Source organism: Ambystoma mexicanum, chromosome 7p, assembly GCF_040938575.1.
Source record: "Ambystoma mexicanum isolate Mex_15411 chromosome 7p, UKY_AmexF1_1, whole genome shotgun sequence".
NCBI classification, from domain to species: Eukaryota; Metazoa; Chordata; class Amphibia; order Caudata; family Ambystomatidae; genus Ambystoma; species Ambystoma mexicanum.
The window spans coordinates 844,256,216-844,273,963 of NC_090939.1; the positions used below are offsets into that span (position 1 = coordinate 844,256,216).

At 52.3% G+C, this 17,748-nt stretch overlaps 1 protein-coding gene across 1 annotated transcript; it reads left to right on the top strand.

Annotated features, from left to right (window-relative positions):
* Positions 1 to 6,589, top strand: ZIC5 (Zic family member 5). Its single transcript, XM_069637007.1, has 2 exons — positions 1 to 1,095; positions 4,111 to 6,589. Exons 1-2 carry the CDS (start codon positions 216 to 218, stop codon positions 4,554 to 4,556), a joined length of 1,326 nt encoding a protein of 441 aa, XP_069493108.1. The 5' UTR covers positions 1 to 215; the 3' UTR covers positions 4,557 to 6,589.
* The last annotated feature ends 11,159 nt before the right edge of the window (positions 6,590 to 17,748 follow it).

Genomic DNA, 17,748 nt, shown 5'->3' on the forward strand with positions numbered 1-17,748 from the left:
AATCCCCGGCGGGCGCCCCGTGGCCCAGGCTCGAGCCCCCGTGGCGCGCTGCTCTCCGCCAATGGCAGGAGCGGGGCGAGCAGCGGGGCTGCGGGGGGGCCGCTCCGGAGTTGGAGGCCAGACAAAAGAAGTTCCGAAAAGCACCTCATCCGAGCGAGCTCCTGAGAGCGGCCGGAGGGGCGACACTGACACCGGCCGCCGGCCCGCATGGGCTCATGGAGCCCCCTCTGAGTCGCAGAAACCCCGCCCTGAGGCTGGCCGAGCTGGCGGCCGCGCAGCAGCACCCGTCGCTGGCCGGCTTCCCGGGGCACCCGCACTTCCACCCCGGGGAGGCGGTGGCCGGCGGCGACCCCTTCGGAGCCGAGCACATGGCCCTCAAGCTCAGCCCCTCGCAGCAGCAGCACCCGGAGGCGGCCGCCTACGCCTTCCAGGGGGGGCGGGAGTTTCTGCTGCGCCGGGAGCTGGCCGCTGCCATGCACGGGGCGCTGGGGGAGCAGCCTCACGCCGGGGGCGGCGGCTCCCCCCCTCGCCTGCAGCACCACGGCATGTTCATCTCTGCAGCGGGCACCTACGGGCTACCTGAGGGCAGCCTCTTCCCTGCCCTCCACGAGCAGCAGGCTGGGGGCGGGCAGCTGCGCCTGGGCTTATCCGCCGGGGAGCTGTACGGGCCACCCCGGGGCGACCCCTACTCCCTGCACGGCTACGGCGCCCTGAGCCTGGCCGGGCACCCGGGGGCCGCGGCGGCCGCAGCCTTCCTGCGATACATGCGACAGCCCATCAAGCAGGAGCTCATCTGCAAGTGGATCGACCCGGACCTGGCCCCTCCGGTGCCACCCTGTGCCAAGACTTTCAGCACCATGCACGAGCTGGTGGGCCACGTTTCCGCCGAGCACGTGGGGGGCCCCGAGCAGAGCAGCCACGTCTGCTTCTGGGAGGAGTGCCCGCGGGAGGGCAAGCCCTTCAAGGCCAAGTACAAGCTCATCAACCACATCCGGGTGCACACGGGCGAGAAGCCCTTCCCCTGCCCCTTCCCGGCCTGCGGCAAGGTGTTCGCCCGCTCCGAGAACCTCAAGATCCACAAGAGGACGCACACAGGTGGGTATGTGTTCTCCTGCTGCGTGGCATGTGTCAGCTCCCTGCCTGCCAGCGGTCCACAGGCTGCTAGTGTGGCACTTCCAGAAAGTTTGCAACTAGTGAGAGAAACCCGGGGCCTGCACCACAGCGACCGTTGCCGAACACAACCGTCGTCCCCTGGGCCCTAGGGAGGGAATCCGAGAGTCCTCCCATGGTGTGGACTGGGTCTCCAGGGGTGGACCGGCCTATAGGGAACTCTGAGGATTTCCCAGTAGGCCTCTGCACCCGGGGCCTCTTTTGTGTGGTAACCTATTTTTTTCCAAATGTTCTCATAGAAAAGGAGTTGGGCTTGCTGAAACTGTGTTATATGGAGACACTTTGAACATTATTTCCAGGGCCCCTTTTGGTTCCCAGTCCACCACTTAGTGTAGGAGGGGGGGGGGGGGCACCTCAGGCATGGGCACGGTTTGACACGGCTTTGGGTCTATACGTTTTGTTTTATTTTTTTGGGTAACTGGAAAGTGCGGCATGGGTAATGCCAGGCCAGGGACTTCAATACTTCAGTGCTTGCACCGGGGTTCCTCTGTCAGTCTGTTTAAAAAAAGAGGCACGGTTTAAGGTGGAGCAGCTCATGCCTTTGCAAATGGATCAGGTAAACAATGTCCCCTTGGGAACTCGCGAGAGCAGTGCCCCGTGTGCTCTGCAAGAAGATGCATTAAGCAAGAGGGGCAGTGTCTCCCCACACCGGGGCTGGTCATTATATAGGGCCTTGTGCATGGATGGGATGAATTAATAACGCATAGATGCCACTGGACGCATTCGGACCCTACACGATACAATGTCATCATCACATTACTGCACTTCCTCTCCAGGGAACACCTGTCTCGGACCACTTCGGGTACATACACTTTGTTGTCGTGGCAATGGCGTCTGCTGGCTTCCCTCTCTCTGCCGAAAGTGCATAAGGGGGGGACTTTTTGAAAAGTGTTAGTCGTTTTCTGTCGCACCCGCACTTCCCACGATCACCGCTGCACGGAAGGCAGGCGCGGTAGCAAGCAGAGGGTTTACACGAGGTCCCACGTGCTGGTTGCACCGCAGCCAGAGGGAGAAGTAAACGCACTCGCGCAAACACCCCGTATCCCGCAATTTCCATTCATTTAGCGGCTGAGTTCCCTTTCCAGGCGCTGCTGTGGAAGGTCCTGGGTCTTCAGGCTGGATTGTTATTGATCAGTGCAGTTATCGATTTTATATATACTCGTTTTAAAAGAAAAATGATGTTATGTTGATTACAGTTCCTGGTCTCACCAACATCTCCTAATGCCCGCATTCTTGCTGTGGTGCAAGAGACACCTCACTTTTTGCAAAGAATATAGACCCTGGTTGGTAGAAAACACACAGATTTAAATGGAGATACAACAGCTTACATAGGTCACTGCTTATTTCACAGAGATTCACTTACATTTGTTTTTTTTGTCTTATGGTTTGTGTGTGTGTGTGTTTGTGTATAGATATACTGACTTTGATGTGGTTGTATGTGTACACTTTTTACTTTGGATGTATCATGGGACGACGAGGTTCGCCTGATATGTTGACGGTTTTATTTTTAGATACTATTCCTTGGCAAGTTCCCCGGGAGCGTGTGCACGCCGTTTGCAGAGGGCTAACCTCTGATTAGAACTTGCCCTGGCCACATTTTGTCAAGGGAATCCCCCCCCCCCCCCCCCCCATGATCTGGGCCCATTTCAGTAAACACGCCAGGGGTGTTTGGAGCGAATGCTTGTAAACAAGGCTGCCCTTCACGCTTCCGGGACACGCGTATCTGTGCGCGATGACTTGTTTACAGCGCAACTCGTGTGCACGCGGCATTGTTTCCTAATGGGATTTTCTGTGTCGGGGGCTATGTATTAATTCATGTTTATTTGCTGTGGTCTATAGCGAAACTTGAGGCATGGCGTGAGATTTGTATTGTATGGTCATTCTACGCTCATTGTCCCCCTGTGTGTCATGTTATTGCACGATCGTTTTCCAAAGCCATCTTTTCTGCAATCATTTTCCTTTGTGTTTTTGCCTTCTTATTTGAAATGCCGAGAGGAAACGTCGTTTTGGAGACAATATGTGACGTTCTTTACATATTATGTCGGATTAAAATACATGTTATGCGCATACAGTATGGAGCAACAAATGGGCACCCTTTGAAACATCAGGACGGCCTGTTTAGGGGGACAAATTGAGCAGTTAGAGCTTACCAGTTAATGTATTGTTTTAAAGCAGAAAAACAAAACAGGAGCTCTTTCATTATGTAAACGAGGCCCTGGCAGGTGGGACACACGTTGCGATCGGTAGCAAAGTAGGCCCAGGGCTCGGGGTAATAGTGGGCGGCGCTGCGGGATGATCACACCTGCTCTCCAGGGAATCCTAGCATTTAAGGGCATGTTCCGGGGATGGCCTCGGGTCTGGAGATAGGGTAATGTTGCTTCGCGTGGCCTATTAGCTCTGTGCTTGAAGCGTAACCCGATCTGTTTGTAAATAACACGTGGGGAGCCTCTCTGGCCATTCGCCCGCCGTGCCCTTCGATTCCTTGGTGCCCACTGCCTCCGGGGTCTGTATGGCGCGCCCATCACGTGTCTATATTACACACCCGCCCTATTGACGACATCGCCTCTTGGGTGAACGGGAAGAGTACAGAGTTTCCCACTGGGCGAAGGGCACCTTAAAGTGCAGAGTCCGTGCCCTTTTTGGCGCTCGTTTTCTGCTGACTTGTGCTCTTTAGACACAATAATATTGCGTTTTGCTGCTTTTTTGCTCATGTTATGATTGCACCACTTATGGAATCCGGTCTAAGGATCTGCGGAGATTTTAAAAGTGTGCACTTGGGGAATTCACTTTTTCAAATCGTGGCGGGAGGGGGCAATCACATTATTGTTTGCATATAAATGTGAGAGACCGCTGCACAATACAAGGGCAGTTCTCAAGAGTGATGCGTTGCTTGATAATTATGAATTTCGACTAAAATATATTCATTATTTGTATTTCTAGGGGAGAAACCGTTCCAGTGCGAATTTGATGGCTGTGACCGGAAGTTTGCCAACAGCAGTGACCGGAAAAAACACTCGCACGTCCACACCAGTGACAAGCCTTACTACTGCAAAGTGAGGGGCTGCGACAAGTCTTACACTCACCCCAGCTCTCTGCGGAAACACATGAAAGTACACTGCAAGTCCCCCCCTCTCTCGCCCACCTCCGGCTCTCACGGATACCAGTCTGTGGGCACCCCGCACGGGGCCCCAATGTCCCCGGACCAGGACTCCACCAGAGGGCGCTCTGCCAACGTCTCCCCCCAGGTGGCCAATCTGAACGAGTGGTACGTCTGTCAGGCTGGCGTAGCCCCCCAGCACGCGCACTCCCCCTCAAGCAATGCGGAGACAACGGACTCGGAGGACGAAGAGCTGTATCGGAACTCTGACCCCAGGACTATGCGTTAGGCTGGCCGCTTCTGCACCGGGAAAGACCCGCCCAACCGGATGAACGTCAGGGGCCCACCAATATTTATTTAGCTGTTCATGTGGGTGTTGTCCGCGGACACGTTTAAGGACACCGTGTAAACAAAATGGCCACCTAGACTATTTCCTACAGGAACAGTTTTGTGTGACAGAGTTGTGGGTCCAGTGCCGGGTACAAAAGCGCACAAAACTGGCACTTCTACGTTGTCCACCGCCATTGCCCCCCAAAGGCCAGGTGGTCACTGTTAACACGTGTGAGAGTACGGCACTTTTGCTAGGGGGGCGCCTATCCAAAGTGGACTCTATGCACTATATGGTATTTGCAGTGCTCATTATTGCCCCCGACTGCCCACATGATGTTGACTGGGTACATACACTGGCAGACTCTTGTACTTTTCATCTGTGTGCTTAAATCAGGGGATACATCTCACTGGCGTTTCTCAGTAAAGCGATCCACGAATTATGCAGTACTTGAATTAAAAGCCCTACCTTTTGTAAAGATTCAGTAAATAAACCCGACGTCAGAACCTTACTGTGAAATGAAGCCCTCGGCAGATATAATAATTGTTCTTTGTTTGTTTTCTACTAGAACATCATGCTTATAGAGGGGATATCTGGGGCGTCAGCGAAGCACTACACTTTTCAAAAATAGGCGGGCTAACCACTGCATTGCCTTTCCAATCCCTGTGCAGCTTGTCCTATGTGTAGCTAGCCCCAGTTGGTAAAAAAAAAAAACATGGTTTAGATTTCCGCTTCCGATCTCAAAGCGGTTTTCATTTCTAATGAGCCTTTGTGGGTGATAAACACCTCGCGCTTGGGGCACATGTCAAGAGCTCCACACCTTGTAACGGTTCCTCTTCCGCGCAAAACCCCCACAGATGAGCCCGTGGCCTTTAACCTGACCCAGGGCGCTGTTAAAGGGAAGGGGTCAGCGAGCGATGGGCAGGCGACTCTCACTCAATTCATTTGCGCTCGGCGGAGCACATCGCATATGCATAGCGCTCCTCCAGCAAATGCATCGCACAAACGTACTGAGGACCCCTAATTCATCCTCGGAGACCAGGGGCATCCATCCACCCAAACCACCCCCGCGGGATTTCAGGAATGCGTGCGTCGACTGGATGCTCTAGGTTAGCCATTGTTACTCTCCTGTAAATGAATTCTGTTATTTTGTACAGTGGAATTAATTTATTTTCAAACATGCTGGCGTTCTGGGGGGTACCACATCCTGCTATGCTAGGTTGTGGTGGTTGGTGGCTGTTTGACTGTGCGCTGGAGAAGCAACAACAAAAGCCGCAACATTTTCATTTTGAATGTACTGTGCGAATTGAAATGTGATATTCTTTTTGCATGTCTCCTGTGCCATTTGTCATGTTTGTTCGTGTATCTTGTTAAGCGCACACACATCGATTGTTTACCTGCTTTTGGAAGGCATCTTTTAGCCAGAGGAAACGTGCAGCACACTGGACAATGCACTGTTTACTGCAACATAAATTGCAGATTGCCCCAAGCAGTACAAACATGAAAATGTACTACAACACTTTGTGGCAGTGCAGTTATTTATTGGCTGCGTTTTATGCTCTCCAATATGGCGCGCCTAGAGGCGTACCATATTGGCGAGGATAGCTGGGGCCCACTGACAGTGCTGGTAAACATTCAACCGTCGCCTTTTTATTGTTTGGACTGCTTTGGCATGAGCCATATCTAACACGGGGGGTGTTGGGGAGGGCATGCGAGGGTCCTCTGCCCCTGACTTTTCGCTGGTTGTTCAGGGCGAGCCATGTGAAATGCACGTTAGACTGCACTGCTGCCTCCTGGTGTATGGGCTCTTCCTGTCCATGCCTCCCCCCGTTCAATGGACACACACATGCATTTCTGAGATTTCTAAACCTATGTAATTAGCTGTATGGTTGAAGAAACGCCAGAAAGACTCCATCTTATGGGCCAGGATGTTAAATCTGAAGGTTACATTTATTGAAAACAGTTCAAACAATAATAAACATTTCTTAAAATAAGACGCTGCCTTTTTTAGTTATACAAATACAGAGGGGGTTAAATTATGAGTGGTCTAGTTGCCATGAACACGAAATCGTCCCCACGTAGCATTGCATCAGCTGTTTTGTGCCCCTTGGGCTACATGTATATTATTTTGCACGCACATGGGCTTATTATCACAAAACTGTAAGTGAATGAGAGAAAACGTTGGTCTTGGATAGTAAAGCGTGTGTTAACTTTGACAAGCCAGGCATCCTCCTTATTAAAACTCCTTGTCCTCGGCTATGAAGCGCCATTGTGTTCAGGGAGGCGTACATGGCCAGTGCGCCATCTTGAGATTGTGTCCAAAACCATGGAGTGGGCAGAAGGGGCATCGGAGGGACTTCCTGTGGCGGGATCCAGACGTCAACATACCTGGAACAAGTAACGGGCGCTTTTTGGAGTACCGACACTTGTAACACCCAATTAAGTGAAATGGGGGCTTTCTTTAGGGTGCCACCGAGCCAACAAGAGGGTGATGATGGGGTGGGGGGGGGGGGTGAGTCCCATTGGAACCGGATGTGTGGGAGTAAATCGAGATGGAAATCATCACGCCGGGCCCCATCTGAAGTATACATGTTAATCGGATATAGCAATGAAGACGCGCGATTTCCTACTTAGCGCACAGCAGAATACTGTTTACAGAAGGGCCCACTGTCGTGATCTGTGTCGCGATAAAGCGGCTTCCGGCCCCTGCACGGGCGAGTGCTGTGTGCCTGCGCCTGCACACATGGTTTTAACTTCACCGTGGGCCTTTAAAGGGGGCGATCAAGCTGTCAGCGCCCCTCCACCCCCTTCCAGGTTCGTTTTCCTTGAAGCCTGCGTCTGAAGTCGGCGCAAGTTGCAGAGAGCCGTTTCAAGCAGCTTGTCAACAAGCAGCAGCGAGAAAGTGGCGGCGGGGGGAAAAGCCCCCACTCCTCCACGAGAGCCGCGATCAATGGGAAAACTTATAGCGCGCTAATGAAGTTTCTGCTGAAAGGGAGGGCAGCGGAGAGGCAGCGAGGCGTGCATCATTCATGGGAAGCATAAAAGATGAAAGCGGCCGGACAATGAGCAGGGCCGTGTATTGAGTGTATAACACAAGGTTCCCCGTCTTATTTGCTGCTTTAAGGCGCGCAATCCCCCTCGCTGCCAGTGTTCCCCGGTCCGGCCTATAGAGTTCAAATTGACCAGTGCGCGCCTTGCTCCACTTCAAAGTAATTTGGCGCAGGACGGAAGGCCTGGCGCTTGGACAGTCTCCATGGTGCGTTAGGATTTCTATGGCAATTGGCGGAGCGGGCCCTCCCCGCCCGAATGGCCCCGAAGAAGGCCACTTATTGACACTGGCTGAAACGCGCTCCTGGCAAGCGCTCCGCAAAGCCCCCATTTTGCCGGGGTGGGGGGGGGGGGGCTGCTTGTGTTTGACATTGGCTGCGCCTCCAAGCAGCGCTGCTAATGCATGCGAGTGTCTGTGTAACAACCAACGCACAAGTGTGTAGGTCCCCCTCAGAGCACAGCCGGAACCCCGTTAGTGTCATGTTTCAGCCTGCCAGCTGTTTTTATATGTCCAGTACTTCACTTTTCCATAGCAGTAGCGCGTACCTTTACTAAATATATCATGGGGGTTTGGGCCTTCGGTGCATGTGAGCGAGAGAGATTATATATATGTATATATATATATATAACACACAACATGTGAGAAACGTTTCACCAAGCGTGATCACAAGATATTTGGGCCGCGGCCATCTGCGGATGCTCTGAATGGCAGAGGAGAGTTCCCATTCCCGCGCCATAACTGCCAGACCCTGCTGCCCACAAGGGCAGTCAGTGCGGAAGTGCCACCGGTAACCATCGGTGGGGCCCCAGAGAACAGGCGGTTGCACCTCTCGAACACCCCATCTATCTATCTGGGTGCAGCAGTCGTCTTATTGAAACCCCGAGAAAGAAGTAAGCCCGGAACACCAACTTTCAGCGCACTGTCACAATAATCACTATCTAATCTAGGCGATAAGCATTCTGCAATTATGCTTAAGCAAGACCCCCCCCCCATCCCCCGCCCCTCCTTCCTAGTGATTCTCCCATTTCACGCCTATCATCAATGGCACATAGAGAGGTGTGCAATGGGAGAGACATTAGGGAAGACTGCATTTACTAAACTTCTTAGCCAACGGTGTAGAAATCCTTTGAAAATACCCTTTCGTGTTTCTTATTTGTACTCCTTAAATATTAGGCTGGCACCACCGCGTGTGAAGTAACTTGGCACCGGCCCATCTGACCAGAGTCCTTTCACAGCAGTTGGTGAAACAGGCCGTTTTGCTGCATTTTTCGTGCGTTATGTAGGGGGTGGGTCGGGTTAATGTTCATTATTAATAGATGTATGGGATACTAGTAGGGTGGCGGATAGATGGGGTGCACAGGGGGTCTGGGTTATAGGGCCCTGTCCCCATGAAAACGCACTGCAAGAAAATACACGTGCAATCAGGTGGCCTTGGCCAAGTAGCTTCCCTTTTGGTGTCGTGACTCTCTGTTATGAACATATTACAATGTGTTTCATGCCTGAAGCCCACGGTGGCCCTCACATGATACATACATGACTTTGGGTGCAGCAGGGAGCGAGGATGGGTTCTTACTGGTGCTGTGGTTGACTAATGGGGTCCTCTTGCATCCTGCGGCTGTTTTGGGATGGCATTAAAAAGCTAGCAGCAATATTAGCCTCCTTGCCTGGTTTAACATACATATACACCTATATTTCAGGTTAGCAGCCCTCACCTCGCCCCCCCCCCCACACTGATCTGTTTGTAGTGGTGACCTCCCTGTAAAAATGTACATTTTGGTCGACCGATTTTTTTTTAACCTTTTTTTCCGTTGGGGGGGGGGGGTTCTCCATGCTTCCTCCCCATCCTAGGCCCTTCCTTCCAACACCCTAACCCCAACCCTTTACTCCCCCGCCCCCTCACAGACATTGTGTGTGTGTGTGTGTGTATATATATATATATATATATATTTCATTGACTCGATCAAAATGTTAATCTTAGAAAGGCGTCAATGTAGCAACGGCTGCCCTGTGACATATGGGCCAGGGCGGGAAAGCGGGCCCCACGAGTACCAATCGGAGGAGGGCGCAAGGCTGCCAAACTAGGTCTGACAGAACCGTGTCGAACATTGACTGGCGAGCTGGCAAATGGGACAGTATCATAAAGTAATCAGACAAACCGTGTGTGTGTGAGACTGTACATGCATGTCCGCGAATCACTAGAAAACAATGGGCCTGGTTCACAAAGCGGTTTTCAATGGATGCATACCATTGAAAAACACTTTGTGAACCAACCCCGCTAGACCAATCCCTTGATTAAGAATGCGGACACGGTCTTATTTAAGGGTTTGCATTAGCTCCGTTTTGTGTTAATGCAAATAAATGTTTTGTGTCCTCTCGTGTGGGTGTTGCCAGCACACCTGGGCAGACTACTTAAAATCAAACCTTGTGAGTCTGTGCATTCTGACTCAGTTTTGGACTCACTCCACAATAAACCCGTGGCCTTTCTAATCAGGAAGAGAACTTCCGAAAGCTCCTTGCTCCCGTCTGTAGCTGTTGCCCTGTAGTTCCCGCAAGGCCACCAGGAAGGTCTTGTGCAGCCTGCATGTATGTGTCCCAGAGCAGTAAACCGACCTGGGAACATCAACCCCCTTTGTGGCACGGAATCTGGCGAATGGGAACCCTACACAGCAGCACGGCAGGACTGCCCTGCCCACATACACGCCACGTGCATACTGCGTCACAGATACTCTACGCATATCGGCACTGCGATAGCAGAGCCACGCACAGCCTTCCTCTTTAAGCACCTATACGCACACAGAGATGCCCGCTACCCAGCGCAGTATTAAAATGCAGGCATATACATCGGCCTGGGGAGACTGGGGAAGTTTCAGCTTTGTGAAAGTCGCTACTTCAAACACATTCTCCAGCATTGGTATCTTTCATGGATTCACATGCTTAGAATATTCCCCATCGACAGACTGGGAACCCATCGACAGACTGGGAACTAGGGTTCCCAGTCTGTCTAAGCATGTGAATCCATGAAAGATACCAATGCTGGAGAAATGGAGTTACAGGTAAAAAACTATTCCCTTATTGGCGACTATCGCACATCTCCCAGTCATATTTAAACAGGAGGTGTGGGCAGTCATTGCTGCCTTTTAGAAACGTGATTGATGCTTCCCTAGTAGCAGAGGCCTCCCACAACCCCCACCCTCCCCCCGCCCCATGAAACGATGGCTACTATTAGTCCTGCAGTTGACTTGGCCCTCCAGCCATGATCTGCGCCTAATCCGTCTCCCTGGGGGACCCTGGTTTCTCTGCAGTCCTGTTGTGCTTCTGAGAGGCACTCCCTTCTACTCCCCTCCCTCCTGAGATTCCGGGCCTTTGCGGTGGTCTCCCACTCTCTCGGGGACCACTTGTGGACAGCCCCCGGGTCCGCAGCCGGTAACCCTCCTCTGCTCTCCATTATTGGAACAGAAGAGGCGAGCAGACGAAACCTTGCACGTTGGGTCACCAGAGAGTGACTGATTCCCTGCCTGATCTCGGGCCCAGGCACCGACAGCTGCACACCGGCACTGCCTCCCTGGCAACCGCTGCACCTGGGGACTGTTTTCTGCATCCCTTCAGTCCCCGTACCAGCACTTATGTCTGCACTTACCTTGCACTTGCCACATCCGGCCGTTATTATCTTATTTTTTCTACTACCCCTTGTACTGCACTTTCCCCTCTCCCTTCCCCCTCGCACTTTTCTCTTTCCCCTTCCCTTGCACTTGCGCAATCTGAATGACACCTGGCCTAGTAGGGTCGTTGGCTCTGTCTTCCCGTTGTTCCCCCCTCCCTTGCCTCGTCGCGCCTCGAAACACTTGTGTATAGGCGTGTCATGAATGCCATATCATATCATATAACAACACGACCCTGTCTGCAATCACAATGCATGCAGACATGTTGATGGTAAACTCTGAGACACAGCAGTGCAGCCAACATCGATACCCTTTCACAAACACCACTCAGACACCCACAACAGCTCTGCGAATGTCTGTAAGCACACCTTAACGCAGGTAGGTCAAACGCAACCCTGCAGCGTGTCCCGACCCGACATCCATCCAGTGCCCCCACAGGGACACGTTTCCGTGTGTGTGTTTGGGTCTGATTCACAGAAGCGTTTTTATAGTGGCGTAATCCCATTGTGTGTACAAATACACACACACACGACACCCTATTCAGCCTGCACAAAGTTCAAAGGCGGTGCTTTGACACCCGAGCAAGTGCCCAAGACGGCACATCTCTACGGAGCGTTGGCATTGCCATGGCAATGGGCCCGGGAGAGCGCGGCCGCGTTCACAGCCTGCACCCCAATTCGAGACACTCTATTAAGATACAGTTGCGTTGACCTTTGCTTTCATGGCATGTTAGTTCAGTCCATTTTCACTTCATCAGCACAGCTCATTTTTGTTGGCCTGTTGCCCATTTCGGGGTGGAGGGGCAGGTTGGGGACGCGCATTACTCAAACGTTCTTTTTAACCCCTGTATCTCTTTCCACTCTGGACACCTAAGCCCCACTCATGTGAAGAGGGCTTGTCCCTGGTTTGTCTAATACAAGTGCTGTCTGCATTGTGATAAAAAGACAATCAACCCAGAAAAAACAAACATGGCTGTATTCTGTCCGTCCATTGAGGGGCAGGGAAAGGGGGTGTCAGAGGAGGGGCGCGCGAAAGAGTCACCGCCGAAAGAAAAAGCCTTTGAAGTGAAAGGCATTATTGCGGGCATGCTTGTGGGGTTGCCCTAACGACTCGGCTGCATTGAATGCGCGCTGCTTTTGTCAGCGATTTGTTCCCCTTTGCCGGGTCCGCCGGCATGGGAGCCTCGGCGGGCAGCCTGCAAGCCACTACCCACCCCCAGCCCAGACTGGGAGACGCCGCTCACCCGGGGACACCGTCGGAGCTTTCACTCGCCTCCTCTTTTAGGAGGTGCGTGAAGAATTACAACCCTTTCTTCCCTTCCGCGGCGAAGAAAGGATGCGCTCCGTTTGATCATATGCTGCCCACGCAGAAGCAAGGTAACATGTGCCCGCCGGGCCCAGCCTGACTGCCCCCCCCCCCAAATAAAGGCCTAGATGGCGGGGTCGTGTAGGCATTTTTCCCCAAACTCAGGAGGGTCCGCTCTGCGTGCAGGCCTTTGGCAAACGATCGTCGTGGTGCATTCGCCGTGAAATGCATCACAGCACCCCCGTCCTTACCCTTCACACGACTTCTTCGAATGGTATTTTGTGACTTTTCAAACGAGTGCCCGGAAGTGCATTCTGCGAAGACGTGTATCGCCAAAGCTGCGTTCTCAGGTGCACTGTCAGAGTAGTATTCTTCTGACCTGCCAAGAGAGTCCACTGGCCCCCAAAAGCAGCCCAGATTGACCAGCCGGCGGGCGCTTCTGCCCATATAATCGGCAACACCCAGACACCTTAGCCGTGGTAATAACCCGAGGCACAGGCCTTTTATGGAGATTCTAGGCAAATTGCCTCTCGGCTACCCCCCTGCAGCAATGTAGCACAAACTAACCCCCCCCCGCCCCCCCCCGAGTTATAACCGCTCCGGGGTTGACAAAGACCCTGTAGGTTTCTTTGCAGTGTCCCCCCACCACCGTTTTGGCCACTTCATTTAAAGCACGCACACAATCAAAGGCACACATTGTTTAATATTAAACTGCTACCCGACCTTGCACCCAATGCATTTAAGGCGTATATACAAGAATGAGAATTCCGTTGGGGAGCGGGGCGTTTATACCCCCCACCCCCCTTTAGCATTTCAGGGCCTGCATTCAATAAACATCACCTCCCTACACACGAATAACATGAAAACGTCCTCTGCCTCCTGCCACTGGCCAACATGGAAGGAGTGAAGAAGCAATGCCCCCACCAGCATGGGGAGTGGGAGCCGTCCGCCGCATAATGCGGTTTTGTGTGCGGCCGTCTGTATAGTGGCTGTTTCTCTGTTTAACTTCATGAAAGTGGCCATGCTCGGCTTCAGTGACTCGCAGAGCAACACACATTGGGATCCAGCCCGCGCAGGGGTGCGGGGGCTCTTTCCCCTGACGCAGAGGCCCCGAAAGTGCCAAGAGATGCGTTAAACACGGACTGGCGATGGGACGGGGGAGGAAGGGAGCTTGGCGAGGGGCCTGTCTCTAGCTCGGTGTTCCGGCCTGTTCATTAAGGCCGCCCCTGACTCCAGCTCTGTGCCTGTCCGGGCTTCGTGTCAATGACATCCTGGCCCCTGAGACGGGTTCCCTGTCAGCCCAGTGTCACTTCTGATTTTGCAGCGCGCAGGCACCGCACGCGAGGGTGTTCTGGGAACACGCCCCAGTGCCTTAAAGCCAGATGTACTTGCATAGGGCGCTTTCCAAATAAAAACATCTTAGAGATCAGGTGTCAGCCACTTTCGCTACCTCTCTTATAACAAAAAAAGTCAATGTTTGGCCCACCTTCGAGTTGAGCTAGCAATTTGTCAATACACAAGTGCGAACGAGTGTCTGGTGTGATCTGAGGCGTGGCAGCGGGTTTGGAAATTGTATTCAGAGACCACTCGGTAAAATAAAATAAAAAAAGACACAATCTCTGTTCCTGGTGATGAATAACTTTAGGGGAGAGACTTAATTTGAAAGAAATGAGTTGCCCCCCCGTAAACCAATAAGCTGCTTGAAAGGAGTAAGCGGCTTGCGGTCAGACTCGTGGTCCCCTTTTAACCTTTCCAGTTAGCTCGGAACTTCTCGCCGGCGTTCTGCTTCCCCAAACCCAAGCCTTTCCTGGGCAAAGTAAAGAGCAGCAATCTACACTGACTCGTGTGTGCTTAGCGGCGCGAAGTGACCGCGGCCGAAGAGAACGCCGAAGCCCGTCTCTCCATCAGGTCTACCGCATACTGTGGGCCTGATTCACAGAAGCGGTTTATAATGGAGCAATCCTATTGGAAAATGCTCTCTGAATCAGGCCCTTTATGTGGTGTCGGCGTACTTACCAAGTTGTGCCAGCGCTCTCCCTTCCCTCTGAGTCCCAAGTTAATCACGCGTGCACTTATATAGCGCCTCCTGTCGGGAACCTTCCAACTTCTAAGCGCTGTAATGGCAGGCGTAATTGCCCAATTTAATTGGGCCCAGATTACGGAAGTCAGTGGGATAAAAGGCGGAGTGCAGCCCTGCAGCGGGGTTCTAACCCCCAAAGTCCTAGCGCTCAGCTCGCCCCCCCCCATGGCTTGATTGTTGAATGCACCTTCTGGTTTAATTAATCGTTTTAGGTTAACACAAATTGTATGTTGGCAAAGCTTTCTCGACTTTGGATGGTCACATATTAATTTTTAATGTCTATTTTGCGCCAGGAATTGGTACAGACCAATACTTAAACAGGTAGTTGCTGTTAGTACAAAATACTTTCCCCCACAAGTGGCCGATTCCTCTGCGAACTAAGCCATGGTACCGACACGGCACGTGCAGTACCGGGGCATGTCGCTGATAATGGTCGGTAACATGCACTTTCGCGCGTTCATCTACTCGGCTCGATGGCACGTACTCCCCGCCCTCGTTCCTCTATAATGCAGGAAAATGCGGTGCAACTCTTCCAGGTGGCTTGCTGCCAAGATTACTAAGAGGCCTCGGCGTGTTTAGTTGTAAGTTGCTTACAACCTCGGCAGCCTGCACACTCCAAGCGCCCCACAGCCCTCGCATGGCCAGAGAGTGCCAAGGAAGGCGAGTTTGACCTTGTGCCGGAAGGGGGCTGCGCGGGATGGTCTTAAGGTGGGCTGCTTGCGCTTCCTCTTTTCTCGCCTTTCAGTCCGTGCCACCGCCGGGGTCCTTTCCTGCCCGCAGCCGTCCCAGCAGCCACGGGCACAGGCTGGCATTCCAGGCCCCCTGCCAGAATCCCAGAGTCTCTGCCTGGCACACACCAGCTGAAGTTTCACCAGACTAGCCAGGGCTAAAGTTTCAGGCGGCTGGTGGTGGCCGGGGCGAGCTTTCCGATGGGAACCCGCGCTCTGTAACGACAGCCCGAGGGCCTTCCGCGGACAGGATGCTGGGACGTGCGATGAGAGTACAGACGGGACGTGTGGTGTGAGACAAACTTTTCAAGGACCTGGTCCGCCGTGCTCCGTGGTGGGGAAGCAGAGAGCAAAGGTAGGAGGCGGGCATGGGGCTGCAAAGAAGCAGCGACATATTGGAGCAGGCCGGGGACTATGTGGAGCCAAGACTCCACCATGCATGTGACTGGCAGTCAGGCCCTGTCATTTGCACACATACATTTAACCCAAACCACGCAGCGCCCTTCTTCGAGGTGAGTTACTGTTACCAAAGAGACAGGCTCTCGTGAAACCAGTGCAGCTCTGCGTGACCCGAAGCGTTTCTTTCTCCCTTTGTGGCGCTGCAGTCGCAGGGCTCATTTCCGAGCAGGGCTATTGGCGTGGTGTTGCCCCGGCTGCGGCTGTTCGGGGATGTGTGTTGTTTGTCCGGGAGGAGTCTGCCCCAGCAGCTGTGATTTCACCTATTAGCACCGGTGCCGTTTCGAGGAGCTTCGCCGGGGTAACCCTCCCCCAGTGGGCGCACTGAGACGGCAGGGGGCTGACCCGCACCCGCATCTGATAGTTTCGCAGGAAGGTCATTAAATCAGTTAATGGGTGGACACATCACCGTTTACTGGGAATTAGCACCGGGGAGCTCGGTTTCTTTTCGCAAACCGGGGGAGAGCTCCCCAGGGCAAGCGTCTACCACAGGCACTTGTGCACTAGACCGATCCAATAATTACCAAAAAAACAGCAGAACTAAAACAATCAGTAGCATTCGCAGCAGGACCCTAGGAGCATAAGGACAGAACTCGATTACAGCGCCAAGAAGGCTCGGCAGTGGCAGCTGGCGCTGCACACGGCCAGATGACTATCATAGCGCGTACCCAGGAATAGTCGTCGCAAATGTGGCGGAACTAATGAAGCAGCCAGGTCACCCCTGGGGTGGGCTGGGTATTGGAAACGATTGCGGAGTGCGCCAAACAGCATGGCCGAATGAGGGAAAATAGTGGGTGAAGCGAGCGAGCCTGAGTGTAGGGAAATGGCCTTGGCATGAGACAACCAGAGGTCCTGATAGTAGGAGTGAGAGGAAGGCCGATACAGAAGTCACCGGGTTCAACATCCAACAATACATCCACCAGAGGAAATGCTTTGGGGGAGGGAGAGATTTGATGGCTAGATTCGCACATGAAGTAGGCGGACAAGCGGTGCTACTCATTTACTTAAAGAGTGCTCCTTGAACTGTGCGGTCGACTGGAAGGCAGCGAGGTATAGAGGTTACATTAGAAACCCAAGTCACACATACATCATGCATTCACCAACTGGCTAACAGCAGCAGAATAAAACACCTGCTTAAACAAGACTAGACGCACACAGTTGAACAAAAGACCAGAGAATTTAAAAGTTGTTTTATATATATATATATATATATATATATATATATATATATATATATATATATATATAAAAGCAACTTAACTATAACTACAGGGACGCACAGGCTGTGTAATATATATTATATATGTATGGGCTTTATAAAATAAATGTTGACACAAAAAAGATAACCTTCGTTAGGCTAACAAAGTAATCTATTTGCAAACTTCCATCATCTTCAGGTCTCCCCATCTGGTGTAGGGAGATGAAGCTGAAGAAAAAAGTGTGTAAAAACTAAATGAAATAAAAAAAAAAAAAGAAGCTTAAAGGAGAGTTCCGGGACTTTTTTTTTATTGTCCCTACGGTTCGGCCATGTGTTTTTAAGCATAACTCGGTAGATCGTAGAAAACTTTCCTATGGACCTTACCCGACTTTTCGTCCATTAACGCACTCGAAATCAGCCGCCATTTTCTGATAATCCTATCATTTCCCCCCATCGACCTGGCTCACCTGCTTTTGCGGCATTAAATCAAATCCCCCGCCCCTGAAACAGACTTTATCAAAACATTCATATTCCCCGCCTCTATCCGTGACGTGACTGTGCTGCGTAGGCAAACGCGCCCATGCGTCTTCTACGCGACTCCACACAGAACCAGGAAATCAACACAGATCAGCTCACAACACAGCGCGCCACAATTCGCAATATGAAACTGTACTTTTA

Bases quoted from the DNA above. Each gene is read 5' to 3' on its own strand.
- ZIC5 (XM_069637007.1), top strand. From the start codon at position 216: ATGGAGCCCCCTCTGAGTCGCAGAAACCCCGCCCTGAGGCTGGCCGAG. The intron at 1,096-4,110 runs GTGGGTATGTGT...TTGTATTTCTAG, and splicing joins CCACAAGAGGACGCACACAG to GGGAGAAACCGTTCCAGTGC.